The following is a 13,398-nucleotide window of genomic DNA, read 5'->3' as shown; positions in this document are numbered from 1 at the left end:
CTGATAATCAGTGTTCCTACAGAAGAGATGAAAACAAACGGAGACACCTAAGAAAAAAAAGAACCATCAAGTGGCTCGTGGTCTGGATTAAAATTTTAATCCAAAATTCCCAGTAAATAATATCAGGTTTGTGAATTAAAATTTAAGCATGATAGCGAAAATAGAAAGCACGGGAAAAATACCAATATAGATTTGATTTCATAAATAATTCTGTTTGTTAAAAAGTTATGAACAATTTTCAAAGACAAAGAACCCGCAGGGTAAGGAATTTGTACTATATCATAGACAAAGGGTTAATCTCCCTAACAAATAAACGTAATTCTAGACATAAACAAGCCCAGACAAATACATTAATAGAGGTGTACAAATTTTACAAATAAGCAAGACACGCAGGAAAAAGGACAAATGGCCAACAAATATATAGAAAAACAGGCCCAGTTTCGTAATTTAGAAAATGCAAATGAAAGAAAGTCTCTTTACAAGTAATTTGGAAATGTATGAAAAGATAGCATCCAATATTCTTAGGATTCATGCATATTTGTTAATAATATTTCCAACATATTATTCTCAAATCCTTAAATTTGTGCTTAACCTTAGACACAGAAATTCCTCTTATAGGGATTTTTTCTGAAGGGAAAAAAGTCATAGATTTGCACAGGGACATCACTATATTGGGGTATAACACTGAAAAAGACCTACTATAAAGACTGAAAAAGCATCAAGCTGCAAAACAGTATTATAATGTGATTTAGCTTTTATACAAATATATATATACGTATGTATATAAAGAAATATGATTCAAAGGTTATGCATCAAATGTTAATGGTAGTTTTGTGTCTATACTGAAATGGAGTGATTTTTTTTTTCTCCTTTGGTTTCCCTACCATCTCTAAAACTTCCGAAAGGACTTTTCTGAAAGAGACCTTTTTTAAGTTTGTGCAAGATAGAGAGGGGGGAAAAAAAGAATACCCCAAGGAATAAAAAAGTACAGTGTCCCAAGGAGAAAATAAGAACCAAATGTAGTAAAATGGACCTTTCTATTTATTGTTCCTTCTCAGACATTTTTAGAACCGTAATATCCAGGAAAGTACCTCTAATTATAACATTTAAAAGCTTGAGAACAACTTGTTCTGAACTTTTTAATGTATTAGCAACAAAGCACACTCTTACTTGACTGCCCGACCAACTTCGTTTTCCATTCACGTTGGAAATTAGAACACATGATGGATTACATCTAACTTTCTCTTAATTACTTTTTACAAGCGGTGCTTTCTCTTGCTCGGCTATTGAAAATCGCCTGCTTATGGACACAGCTCCAAAAACCATCAGCACAAATGCAGTGGCACACTTCCAGGAGCCGGATAAAACCCTAACCCCAACATCTTCCATTGTTTACACCATAGAACAGTAATTCTTACTAGTGTATAAAGAGTCAGTGAGGACAGCAGAATTTCAAACTATATATGTCTTGGTAAAGCCTCCCTGGTTTTTTTCTTTTTTTTTTTTTCTTAATGTTTATTCATTTTTTAGAGAGACAGAGCACAGCAATGGAGGGAAAGAGAGGGAGGGAGACAGAATCCGAAGTTGGCTTCAGGCTCTGAGCTGTCAGCACAGAGCCCGACACGGGGCTCAAACCGGTGAACTGTGACGTCATGACCCAAGCCAAAGTCAGACGCTTAACCGACTGAACCACCCTGGCGCCCCATCAGATGTTTTTTTTAATGGGATGTCCCCCCAATCTGCAGACACTCCCTGACCCGCTCCCCAACACATACATACATACAGGTTGAGGATTTTGGGGGTGTATACAGGTTTCTCACAGGAGAGTGATGTCCAGATCAGTGACATAGGGACAGAAAGCACAAACAATATTGTAGCACATCTGAGTAACCAACCCAGAAGAGAAGGGTCCTTTTGGCTGGAAACCTAGTAACTAATCTATTTCATGGTTACAAATTTAAATGTCACCTTTCAATTTGAGGCCAAGTTTCAATTCATTTATTTTTCTCCTCCTAAGAATTCATCAGAATGGAAACAAAACAAAGAGGCCCTATGCTTTATATTTAAAATGTAACTCTCCTTCAATAGGTGAATGGCTGAACAAACTTGGTTCATACAGTGGAATGTTATTGGGCAAAAAGAGAAATGAGCTCTCCAGTCACAAAAAGACATGAAGGAAGAAGGCAAAACTATGGAGTCAGTAGAAGGGTAAGTGATCGCCAGGGAGAGATGAACGTGGGTTCACAGGAATATTCTAGGGCAGTAAAACTACCCTGTACAATACTGCAATGGCACACATGCCATTACACATTTGCCAAAACTTGTAGAATGGACAACACAAAAGATAAGCCCTAATGTAACCCATGGACTTTAGTTAATGATAATGAATCACTGGGGCGCCTGGGTAGCTCGGTCGATTAAGCGTCTGACTCTTGATTTTGGCTCAGGTCATGCATGATCTCATAGTTCGTGGGTTTGAGCCCCATGTCAGGCTCCGTGCTGACAATGTAGAGCCTGCCTGGGACTCTCGGTCTCCCTCTCTCTCTGCCCCTCACCTGCTCGTGGACATACATGCTCTCTCTCGCTCTCAAAATAAACTTAAAAAAATAAAATATCACTATGGGCTCATCAGTTATAAGAAACGTATCACAATGGGGCGCCTGGGTGGCTTAGTCGGTTGAGCGTCCGACTTTCGCTTAGGTCATGATCTCGCGGTTCGTGGGTTCGAGCCCCGCGTCGGGCTCTGTGCTGACTGCCAGCTCAGAGCCTGGAGCCTGTTTCAGTCTGTGTCTCCCTCTCTCTCTGACCCTCCCCTGCTCACGCTGTCTCTCTCTCTCTCCTAGAAATAAAAATAAAAACATTTAAAAAAAAAAAAAAGAAACGTATCACACTTAAGTAAGGTCCATCGACAAAAGATGGATTCAGGCAGAGGAGGCTGTGTACAGAAAAAAGAAACTTGTCCTGGCCTCTACTCTACAGGGAGAATTTGATGGACAGGGAAATGTGGGGGGAAGGCATCCAGAGGGAGACAGCAAGGGCCGCATTATGGAGGTAGGACTGAGTTATATGGAGGAATTGAGGAAGAGGTGCCGGGCCCAGAAGAAAGGAAATGGGTCTGGGAGGGAAGGGAAATAAGTTTCAGTACCTACATTGGGCCAGATTATTAAAGCCCCTGAAAGGCAGGCAGGCGGAGCTGATATTTTATACAGTAGACAGTATGGAGCCTGAGCAGGTGTACAAATAGGGGACAAGATACACTCCCTCTGCATTCATTATTCATGGCTTGTGTATTTGCAAATTTGCTTCCTTGCTCAAATGTGCTTGTAACCGTCATCTGGGCACATGTGCAACAAACAAACAAAACCTAAACCAAATGAACAAACCAACCCTCCGCAAACCCCAAGAGGTTGATGATAAGGGGAACTATTCGGGGGAGGCATATGAGAACGCCCAGTACTTTCTCTTCAGTTTTCCTGCAAACCCCAAACTGCATTTGCAAAATGTAATTAAAATACAATTTTACAAGCTCACAATATGAGACACACGTATATATATGTCAGGAGAAAAGAAAAATGAACTTACTTTTGGTTCACGATTAGCCACTCCCGGATATAGGTCTGAACACAGTCCCTGACGTGAGGGTCCAGTTCAACCCTAGTGAGGTGGGAAATGAAATAAAATCACGTTATTACTGGAGAGATACAAGAAAGCCGTCCCTTATCATAACTAAGGAGAGGAGCGTGATTTCAAATCCTATGGAGGAAGAGCCCCGGACGCACCTCTGCCCATTCATCAAGCGTCTGCAGTGTTCCCCAGGCAACAGCATTTTCATTTGCATGAGACCAACGTGTTGGCATTTGATGCTTTGTGGGTTGTCTTTATTACAGAGAATCGTGTTAAACTGTACCTATCCCTTAAAGGCATTCCAACAGCAGAGAGGTAGAACCAGCTTTAATCACGGACGAAACAAGAGAAAGAAGTATAAATGCCAGTTTCCCACAGGGGTAATTGGGGCATATTTTTGACTCGCGTGTAACCAAGTTAGGGCCGCATGTTTCCCTTTGGGAAAGCCATGAAGAACAGTGGTCTTACCCTTAGGGAGCAGACGCTGGCTTTGGCCGGTGACTATTAATGCTTATCATGCCTGCATAGGAGTGTGTCATGGGAAAGACTTTCCAAGCCCTTCAGAGGCTTGAAATCAGAAATCGCCAATTCCATGCGGTATCAGAGCTTTCTGCTGCTTTCCCAAATGTTTTGGTATTTGAGATAAATGGGTCTAAGAGTTCAACTGCATACTCGACACTGACTGCCCAAATCCTAGCCCTGCCCCTTATTAGCTACTTCGGGCCAGTCACCCCACCCTTCTGTGCCTCAGTGTCCTTAACTTGGAGCACTGTTAATAGAGGAGTGCCTCCCTCAGGGGCGGGATGAAGATTAGATCAGTAGGGAAGTGCTTAGGAGAGTATCAGGCACATGATAAGACTCATATAGGATAGTTCACACTTCCGACCTACGTATTATGTGCTAGATACTGATGTCACCAATTTATATATATTAATTCAGTTAATTCTCACTCAGCCCCACAAGGCATGGCCATGCACTATTTATTCACATTTCACAGAAGTAGGGGATGATAAGGATCTTGCTCAAAGTCACCCAGCGGGCGGAAGGGCAGGGACTTAAACCCAGGTCATTCACCTGTGGAGTGCTGGCTTCCACCACCCCACTGTCAGAGTTCACCCTGAAGTTCTGGGTGCACAAGGGTCAGCTGTTCTTTACTCCAGTGATGACAATGAGGCCTTTCTGGGTTTCGATTATAACGGCAGGCTTTTTGGCCATGATTGAAGGAGGAGAGGTGGTTTTAAAGTCATCAGATAGACAGCGTGAGCTACAAATTCTGGTCACAAGGCAGCATTATGCTGACTCACTGAGGCTCAGGTAAAAAAAAAAAAAAATGCCTCTTTCATCACAATTTAAATAAAAATCCTCCTATCTCTAAATCTATGTTAAGTGTCTTAAACAGGATTTTCCAAGATTCTTACCTCATTTGAAAATAATTAAATAAGTAATAATACGATCTCTGTCAAAGGTAAAAAAAGATAGATCTTACCTAGATTAAAGTCACATCTGAATACATGGGTTGGCAATGGGGGAAAATGTTTCCCGGTGTTTGCTTTCTGGGGAGTTTTTCTGAAATGTCTGAGCGGAACACGTTGTAAGCTCTCCCACGTGAATAAGAACTTATCTGAACAGGAGAGCAAAGGCTCTCGGGAATGTCACCCACCCTCTTTAAACTGATGGAAAAAAATCCAAAATAGAACCAGAAGATTCCACAGTAGTGAGAGCAGGGGCTGTTTCATGATCTCCTTTGGCGGACATTTTCTGGGGATGATGACAAGACTGAAAACGTCCAGGAGCGATGGGAGTCTGAATTTTTTGAAGTTTTTGAAATTTTTGAAAGTAAACGCAACTAAAAGTTCATCCTAAGCCTCTGAGGAGCCATTGCTTTTTATGCCATGGAAATAACACGAGTTTCATGTGGATATAATTCCATTGCTACCAAGAGCCGACGCCCCCACCTAGAAACACCCAGACTAACCCACGACAGAGGCTCAGACTCTAACCAGCTATTCACACATTCGCTCTCCAGAGCTTTCCCCGCTGTGTCCCCACTTGGCAAAACTTTTTTCCAAGGCAGGAACTTTGCCCTTTTCATCTATTTGCGGCTGTGCCCAGCACACAGTGGGCGCTCAAGAAACGTGGGTGGAATTTATTTGTGACTCACTCCAGCCTGTTGGGTGGAAACAATAATGCTTGGGAATCACGCCACTAATCATTATCGAAAAACCCTGACATTTTTACAAAGGGAGAAACTGAGGCTCTGTGAGCTCACATGAGTCGCCCAAGGTCACTGAGCTGACCTCCAGGTGGTCACCTTCACCTCCACCTTCACCTCTCCCCGAGCCTTTTATATTGTCCTACGGCTTCCTCTTCACTGGCTTAGTCTCCACCCGTCTTTTGGAAGCCTCTGGTGAAACCAAGGTAAAAACTCTCCAGCCGGGGGTACCATGCTGTCATCCTGCACATCTCAATGGATCTGAGTAACCTGAGTTCTCAAACAAGTCCAGAATTAAGGCATCTCCTCCCCCCAACCCCCGTGACCCATACCAGTCATGACCTCACAATCCCATCAGCATTTTAGGAAACCGATTTACCCTTCCTCTGGCAAAGAGGGCTGCAGAGTGCGACATTCCTTTGGCGTGAACACCACTTCCAAGTCGTCCTCGGTGAAGTCTCCCAGCTCCTGGGCCAGCTTCGCATCCAGGCTGTTCAGGTGTGTCATCAGAAGTCCTTCAAAGTCCACCGGCTCCACCGGGTCATAAAACTGAGGCTGGAGAGAGAGAGAGAGAAAGGGAAAGGGGGTTCCCACAAAGTTTCTGGGAAAAGGGCGCAGCGACAGCCCTGCCCGTCCTTTCCGCTCAGCAAGCGCTTGTCCCTTCGTGCACAGCTCCGCAGAGCCGACTTCGGAGGGGCTGTCAGACACAGAAGCGATGCTATGGAAAGGGAAAGAGCCGCGGCACAGAAAGTCAAGTCAGAACACGGCAAGGCACCCAAATCACACCCCCAGGCAGAATTTTTCTCTGCTTAATTGCATCTTGATGAGGAATCCTGAGGAGATCCAAAATGAGATCACGAGGCTTTGCTGAATTTTATAATTTCTCCAGCGAAAGGCTCTCTGAGGCCATGTTTACCCAAATACAGTGAAGTAGTGGATGGAGGCAATCTTCTAGAAATTCAGGCAAAGTCAACACTCGCTCTGTGTGGGTACTGGGCACGGTGTTTCCTTGGGCCTGCCTCATCCTGTATGTTGGTTCTCGAAAGCACTTCATACAGAATCACAGCCCTCAGTGAACCAGACTTGGGGACTGGAATTCTCCAAGGCAGAGATTTCCAGATGCTTCTGGACTGACTCGTGCTGGTCAGGAAGACATGGTCACTAGACTGCAGTTGAATAAGTAAACTAAGGGCAACTGGCTGAGTTTCCCTAGGCCTACATGCACTCCCTCTTAAAGGACTCATTTGTTTTGTTCCTCAATCGTGTCCTTGCACAGCGGGGGAGGGAGGGGACAAAAGACATGACAGAAGTAGATGGCAATTCGATGCAGAATTTTCTACAGTTGATAAAATAAAAAGTTGGCAACGAGGCAAATATTTTTCTTGTCTGTGAGGTTCCAAAACAGGAACCGTTGCCTTGAGGAAGTAAAAGAATCAGCCCAGGCAGAGTTCTGGAATAATGACACTAGCAGCAACGCATTGGTATTCAAATTGATGGCAGGCTNCTCTCTCTCCTAGAAATAAATAAAACATTAAAAAAAATTTAAAATTTGAGAAGGTCAAGGCAGCTTGCTGGGTCTCCTCCCCACCTTGCTGTCCCCGGTGGTGGGGGAGACGTGAATGACGGGCTTGGGACAGAGGACAGAGCTAAGAATTGAGCGCACATATGCTCTCCTTCTCTGAAGGTGGCAGACTTACTTGCTGCGGGGACACGGGGGCCTGATGAGAAGCAACAGGATACACACCCGTCCGGAGGAGAGAGCAGAGACTCCCACGTGACGTGACAGAGGGCAAGGGACCTGGTTCTGACCAGGGACCTGGAGGTCAGCTAAGGGGAAGACCATAGTCCTTACATGGTGCCTCTCAAAATGAAGAGACGGGGTGAGAGGGGGCTCAGGGAGCCGGCGACCAGCCTGTGCAGGAGCTAGGAGGAGACGGAGTTTGCAAAAGGTCATTACTGACCTCAGCCAGAGGAAATGACAGGCATCACCTATGCAGACTCGCATAAGACCAACCCCAAAGGTGGAGGTGGATTTTCCCACCCCTTACCATCCCCAGAATGGGACTGAAATGAAGAAAATCATATTTCTTGCAACCTTATTATTAGAAAGTGGACACTCATTGAACGAATAATTATTAAGCACTTAACTATGTGCCAGGAAATTGGCTAGGTCATTATACACATTATGTCATGTAATCCTCACGAAAGTCTAAAAGGTATATGCTCTTAGTAAATCCATTTTACAGAGGAGAACACTGGAGGCTAGACATTTAATAATTTGCCTGTAGTTACACTGCTGGGAAGTAGGCCCTCTGGAATTCAAACCTTGGGGGAGGCGCTAGTGTTCTTACCCACATTAGTTGGGTTTTCTCTTGCAGGCATTTTAGGGAATCTGTACTTCCAGAAATAATTAAAACACAACACAATAGTGTGTTTGGAAGAGAGTAAAAAATTACATTTCCCACTACCCACAAGTTCCGCTCTGTGTTTCTCATGAGACCAGCAGCTCCAAGTAGTAACATAAAGTAATTAATTAATGAATATAATAATAAAGGTTAGTTTATTATGTAGAATATCAATCCCTCAAGCTAAGGAGGCACTTTAAATATACAGCTTAAAAATTACATTGAAGCACAGTTTGAAGCATTGCCACACTAGCATTAATAACTAGTCAGCAGAAGCTTCCAGGGAGAAATGGCATTTGTGTGAGATCATCAGAGAATACAAATTCAGGGCCAGACACAGTATTCTGACCCTGTAATCCAAATGATGAAAAAGCCGGCTGACAGCAGCACCTATTGCCTATAAACCACGGTGTCCAAGAACTTGGATGAAATGATGGCTGGCTCCCTCCTTCAGCAATGATGTGCTAAGTGTCTGCTGAATGCAAGTCACTGAGCCGGGTGGCAGCGGTGTGAAGGGTACAGGTAGCTAATCTCAGGCATCTCTGCACAGATCGCTACCTTTGAAGAGGGGAGCCATGGTCAAGAACACAGGGCCATGGCGGAGCACTAATCGTATGGCAATATGCCAAGGGTGATCGATACACGCAATTGATCGTTAAAGTCCAACTCTCTCAGTCCGAATATATTTCAGGACCGAACAGACTGAAACGTCACCAGTATGATAGAGTTACTGAGGATGGTTCTAGCACTACAGACAAGTGGGCATTTGATAACCAACCTTCCCTATTCTTTCTACACCGAAACTAACAAGGGAGGAGACTGTTCATTCCTAAGGTGATGTAAACTAGTCTCGGTATTCGCAAGCGGGTAGAGACCCCAACTACTGTTAATAAGGCCTCCCAGGAAGCCGTTCCTCTTGCCAATTCAAATAATAACCAGGCACCAAAAGAGACTTCTGTTTTCTAAACTCTCTGAAGTCATAATCTCAAGAGTAGGTTTTATTATAAGGCGGTCACCACATACACACAAGCACATACACTATGCCGAGTTAGTGACACGCAAAGGGAGGAAACAAATATTGAACAGAATTACGGTGGTATTTTATTTCTCTGGGGGCTGAAGTTTGAGAACAGGGTCGGGGAGGGATTGTAGAAGGTCGGTCCTCAAGGGAAGACGGGGGCTCTTAGGAGTTTAAAAGCCAAAACATGAAAATTAATTACTTTGTTTCCTCTGCTGTTGAGCTACCCATGTGGCCTTCTGGTCAGTGGTGGCCCGAGACTAGATTAAATGGTATGATCCAAAGTAATTCCAAGGTCACCTTGTACCATGGATTACCACATTGTATCCGTCACATGCTAACATAATAGAAGCAAACCCCCCAAATAATCCAAGTAGACTCCCCCAAACTCTTAAAACAACAACAAAAACTCTTAAGACTACAAATAATCCTCGACCAGGTTTTATTTCTCATGATGGTCAATTTGGCCGGGCTGAACTACATTTCCCTGAATTCCTCTCCTGGAACGTTTCCGGTCAGGGCTACAGGATTTTTCTCTTGCCAGAGCTGGAGGGCAGAAGAGAGGCTACAAGTATTTGGAACATACATACACCTTCTACTGATACAATCGAACACTAATTTAGGTGCTGCTGTTGAACGGATATAGCTAATGTAATTAACATCCCTAATCAGTTGACCTTAAGTCAATCAAAAGGGAGACACCCGCCCCCTCCGCCCCCGGGGGTCCTGACTTAATCAGGTGGTTGCTGACTTAATTAGTTGACAGCTTTCTCCCAGTTCAGAGACTCCAGGCTTCAGCTCCTGTCCATGGAATTGCAGCTTGCTTGTGAACTTGACTTCCTGACTGCAGTGTGGACTTGTTTAGCCAGCCACTCACTACCAGTGGGTAAGCCAATTATCTGCAATCAATTCCTTAATATCCATGCATGTACATCTCTTCCTGGTTCCACAGCTCTGACTAAACCTGGCCTGATACATCTACTTCCATTCATTCAACGAACAGTCACCGGGGTCCTCCAGTGGTCCAGTGCTGGGGTGAGGGGACAAAGTCACTGCCCTGAAGCAACCTGCAACACCTCTGTAGGGAAGACGCATGCAGCCTTTCTTTTTAGCTACTTTTTCCAGAGGCCTCATCAAGATTATAAATACCCTAAAAGCTTCGATTATTCACAGGCAGATATGAATTTTTTAATTAAGGGAGTTTGAGCTTTTCCTTGTCCCATAAACCCCATCAAAGGCTGGTCCTCCTGACACGAACTGGATTCAATTCACTCTGAAACTGAAAATTCCTGTAGCACCAAAACTGTATCTGTTTCACGTTAATCTATCTTCGCACAGTGTAGGGTGCAGATATAGCACACTGACAGCAGAGTAAAATAACAGATCGGGACAATACTTCACAAATAAGGATATTTGAAAAACAGAGAGGTCGAATGACTTGCCCCAAGTCACACAGGCAATCACAAGGGACCTGGGTCCTTTGTTACAGTACCGAGGGGACTTCACACTGCTCTGTGTGGGGCTGGGGGGAGAGGCCTGGTGTCCTGTTGTTCTCCACTGTTGGTTTACCCCAGTGGAGGGTGGTCCTCACATCTACTTGGCTGTGCATGAGCGATGTCTTGTTAAAGTCACCAGAGACCTCCATGTGCCAAATTCAATGACCATGGCCCAGTCCTGGTTTATCTGCAAGGGACGCAGCTAACCATTCCCTCCTTCTTGCAACACTTTATTCAGCTGGAGGGTGAACAATTGTTCAAGGGTGTCCGAGTCTCTGAAAGTCCATGTATCAGGGAAGCCCTCAGTCCTGGACAAATTGGGATGGTAGGTTACTCTACCTTTAGGACATCATTTTTTCTAGGTTCCCCTCCTACAGTGTAGTGTTCCAGGGTTCAGTCCTAAAACATATTTTTTCCCCCTCAATCTACATTCACTCTCAGACAAGCTCATCCACTCCCATGGCTTTAAATACCATTTTTTTAAACTACCAATTTACATCTGTAGCCTCAACCTTTGCCCTGAAATCCAGGCTAACTTTTCCTCTCACACCCGAAAACCACCATTTTGTGGTCTAACAGGACTCTCAAACATACCGAATTCAAAACTAACTCTTAAATTCTCCGCAGTCTTTTCTTCCTGGTATCTCCCAAGTCTCAGCATCTCAGCAAGTGGCAATTCTTTTCTCGGAGCCGCCCAGAGCTAACACTTCGGAGTCAATGTTCGCTTCTCTCTGTCTTACACCTTACGTATTGTCCATCAGAAAGTCCTACCCACTCTACTTCTGAAATATATTCAGAATCCAACCTTTTCATCTTCTTTACTGGTATCACCCTACACCTGAAGACACAATAACCTGAATTATTGTGACAACTTCCTCACTGCCCCTCCCCACCCCAGTCTATTCTTTCTCCACATATCAACCAGAGTGATCCTTATAAAAGGAACTCTATAAGACATCTTTATAAAACGTCAGATCGAGTCTGGCCCCTGGCATAATGCTTCTAGAGACTTCCCTTCTTTTTTTTTTTTTTTACACAAATAGTTTATTGTCAAGCTGGTTTCCATATGACACCCAGTGCTCATCCCCACAAGTGCCCCCCCTTCTTAAAGAGCCAACGTTCTTCTGTGGTCTCTGCGGCCTACGACCCGACCCTGCTTTCCCTATGATCTCATTTCCTCCTGCTTGGCTCATACTCCACTTCCTCGCTGTGGCTGGAGCATACCACATACTCTTGCCCTGGAGACTTTGCACTGTTATTCCTTCTGACTGGAATTCTCTTCCTTCAGACAGCTGTCCAGTTTGCATGAAATTCTTCCCACAAGTCCCCTTTCCAATGGACATCCAAATAACTCTTCTTCTGCGTCACTCTCCATCCCCTTTCCCTCTTTTACTCTACAAGGCACGTAATGTCCCATGATACAGTCTACATGCACTTATTAGTCTAGTGTCTCCCATTTTAGAACGTAAGTTCCATGAAGCTAGACCCCTTGTTGTATTCATATCCCCAGCTCCTAAAACAGTGCCTGGCACAGTGAGACCCAATGCATATTTCTTGAAGGAAGGAAGGAGAGAAGCAAGCAAGCAAGCAAGCAAGCAAGGAAGGAAGGGAGGGAGGGATGTATGGGTAGGTGGGCGGGTGGCTGGGTGGATGCACGGATGGGTGAAAGGATGGGTAGATGGATGGATGGGTAGATAGATGGATGGGTGGGTGGATGGATGGATAGATGGATGGATGGGTGGGTGGGTGGATGGATGAATGGATGGGTGGACAGATGGATGTATGGATGCTTAAGACAGCACTCTCACCTCTCTATATATTTAAGTAAACAGAGTCCAAGACAGTGAGGTTCTTCTGCATCAGTAATTTCAAAGTACTTCACGGTTTAGGTTAAACCGTATTTCCCTGCTTCCACAATGGCAATCTTTCACTGGCACCACTGAGTAGAAGATGCTGACATGCCATCATGGGCATCAATCTATTTTTACCAATATACTTTGATTTCTCTGCCTTTCAGTGACAGTAATGAAACTCCTGCTCTGCACACAGGGTGCCATTCTGTCATTTATCTTCCACTGTGAATCTGCTCAAAAACTATATTATGATCTTCATTTCTATCATGTCCCCTCAACTGCAATCAATGAAACCTAAGGACAGCCCAACGCTTTGAAAGATGAAGCACAAAAGAACAACAGCATCAGAAAAATGTAAAAGGAAAATGTAAAAAATTTTAAATTTTTTTAAAAATTGAAAAAAGGTGGAGGGGTGTCTGGTTGGCTCACTTGGTTGAGTGTCCAACTCTTGGTTTTGGCTCAGGTCATGATCCCAGGATCGTGGGATCGAGCCCTGTGCTGGGCTCTGTGCTGAATGTGGAGCCTGCTTGGGATTCCCTCTCTCTCTCTGTGTCTCTCTCTCTCTCTGTCTCTCTCTCTCTCTCTCTCTGTCTCTCTCTCTCTCTGTCCCCTTTTCCCACGCATTTGCTCTCTCTCTAAAATAAAAAATAAAAATAATTTTTTTAAATATAAAAGAACCATATTTATCAAGTGATCTAACATTTAGGTCATCTTTGGCAGTGAAAGAAAAAGGTTGCTTTATTGAGAAGAAGCTTAAACACATTACAAAAATGAATACTTTCTAAGGTAT

General features: G+C 44.1%; 1 protein-coding gene across 2 annotated transcripts in view; it reads right to left on the bottom strand.

Moving 5' to 3' along the window:
- The window catches only part of DOCK8 (dedicator of cytokinesis 8), a 167,981-nt gene that overhangs the window by 150,753 nt on the left and 3,830 nt on the right, over positions 1 to 13,398 (bottom strand). For both annotated transcript variants that reach the window (XM_077759423.1, XM_077759422.1), the window contains exons 2-3: positions 6,216 to 6,391; positions 3,583 to 3,654 (exon numbers count right to left, since the gene is read on the bottom strand). In XM_077759423.1, the coding sequence (XP_077615549.1) occupies positions 3,583 to 3,654; positions 6,216 to 6,343 (200 nt within the window). In that variant the 5' untranslated portion in view covers positions 6,344 to 6,391. The remainder of the gene's footprint in view (positions 1 to 3,582; positions 3,655 to 6,215; positions 6,392 to 13,398) is intronic.

Source organism: Crocuta crocuta, unplaced genomic scaffold, assembly GCF_008692635.1.
Source record: "Crocuta crocuta isolate KB4526 unplaced genomic scaffold, BGI_CrCroc_1.0 scaffold41, whole genome shotgun sequence".
NCBI classification, from domain to species: domain Eukaryota; kingdom Metazoa; phylum Chordata; class Mammalia; order Carnivora; family Hyaenidae; genus Crocuta; species Crocuta crocuta.
This window is presented reverse-complemented; position numbering and strand designations above follow the sequence as displayed.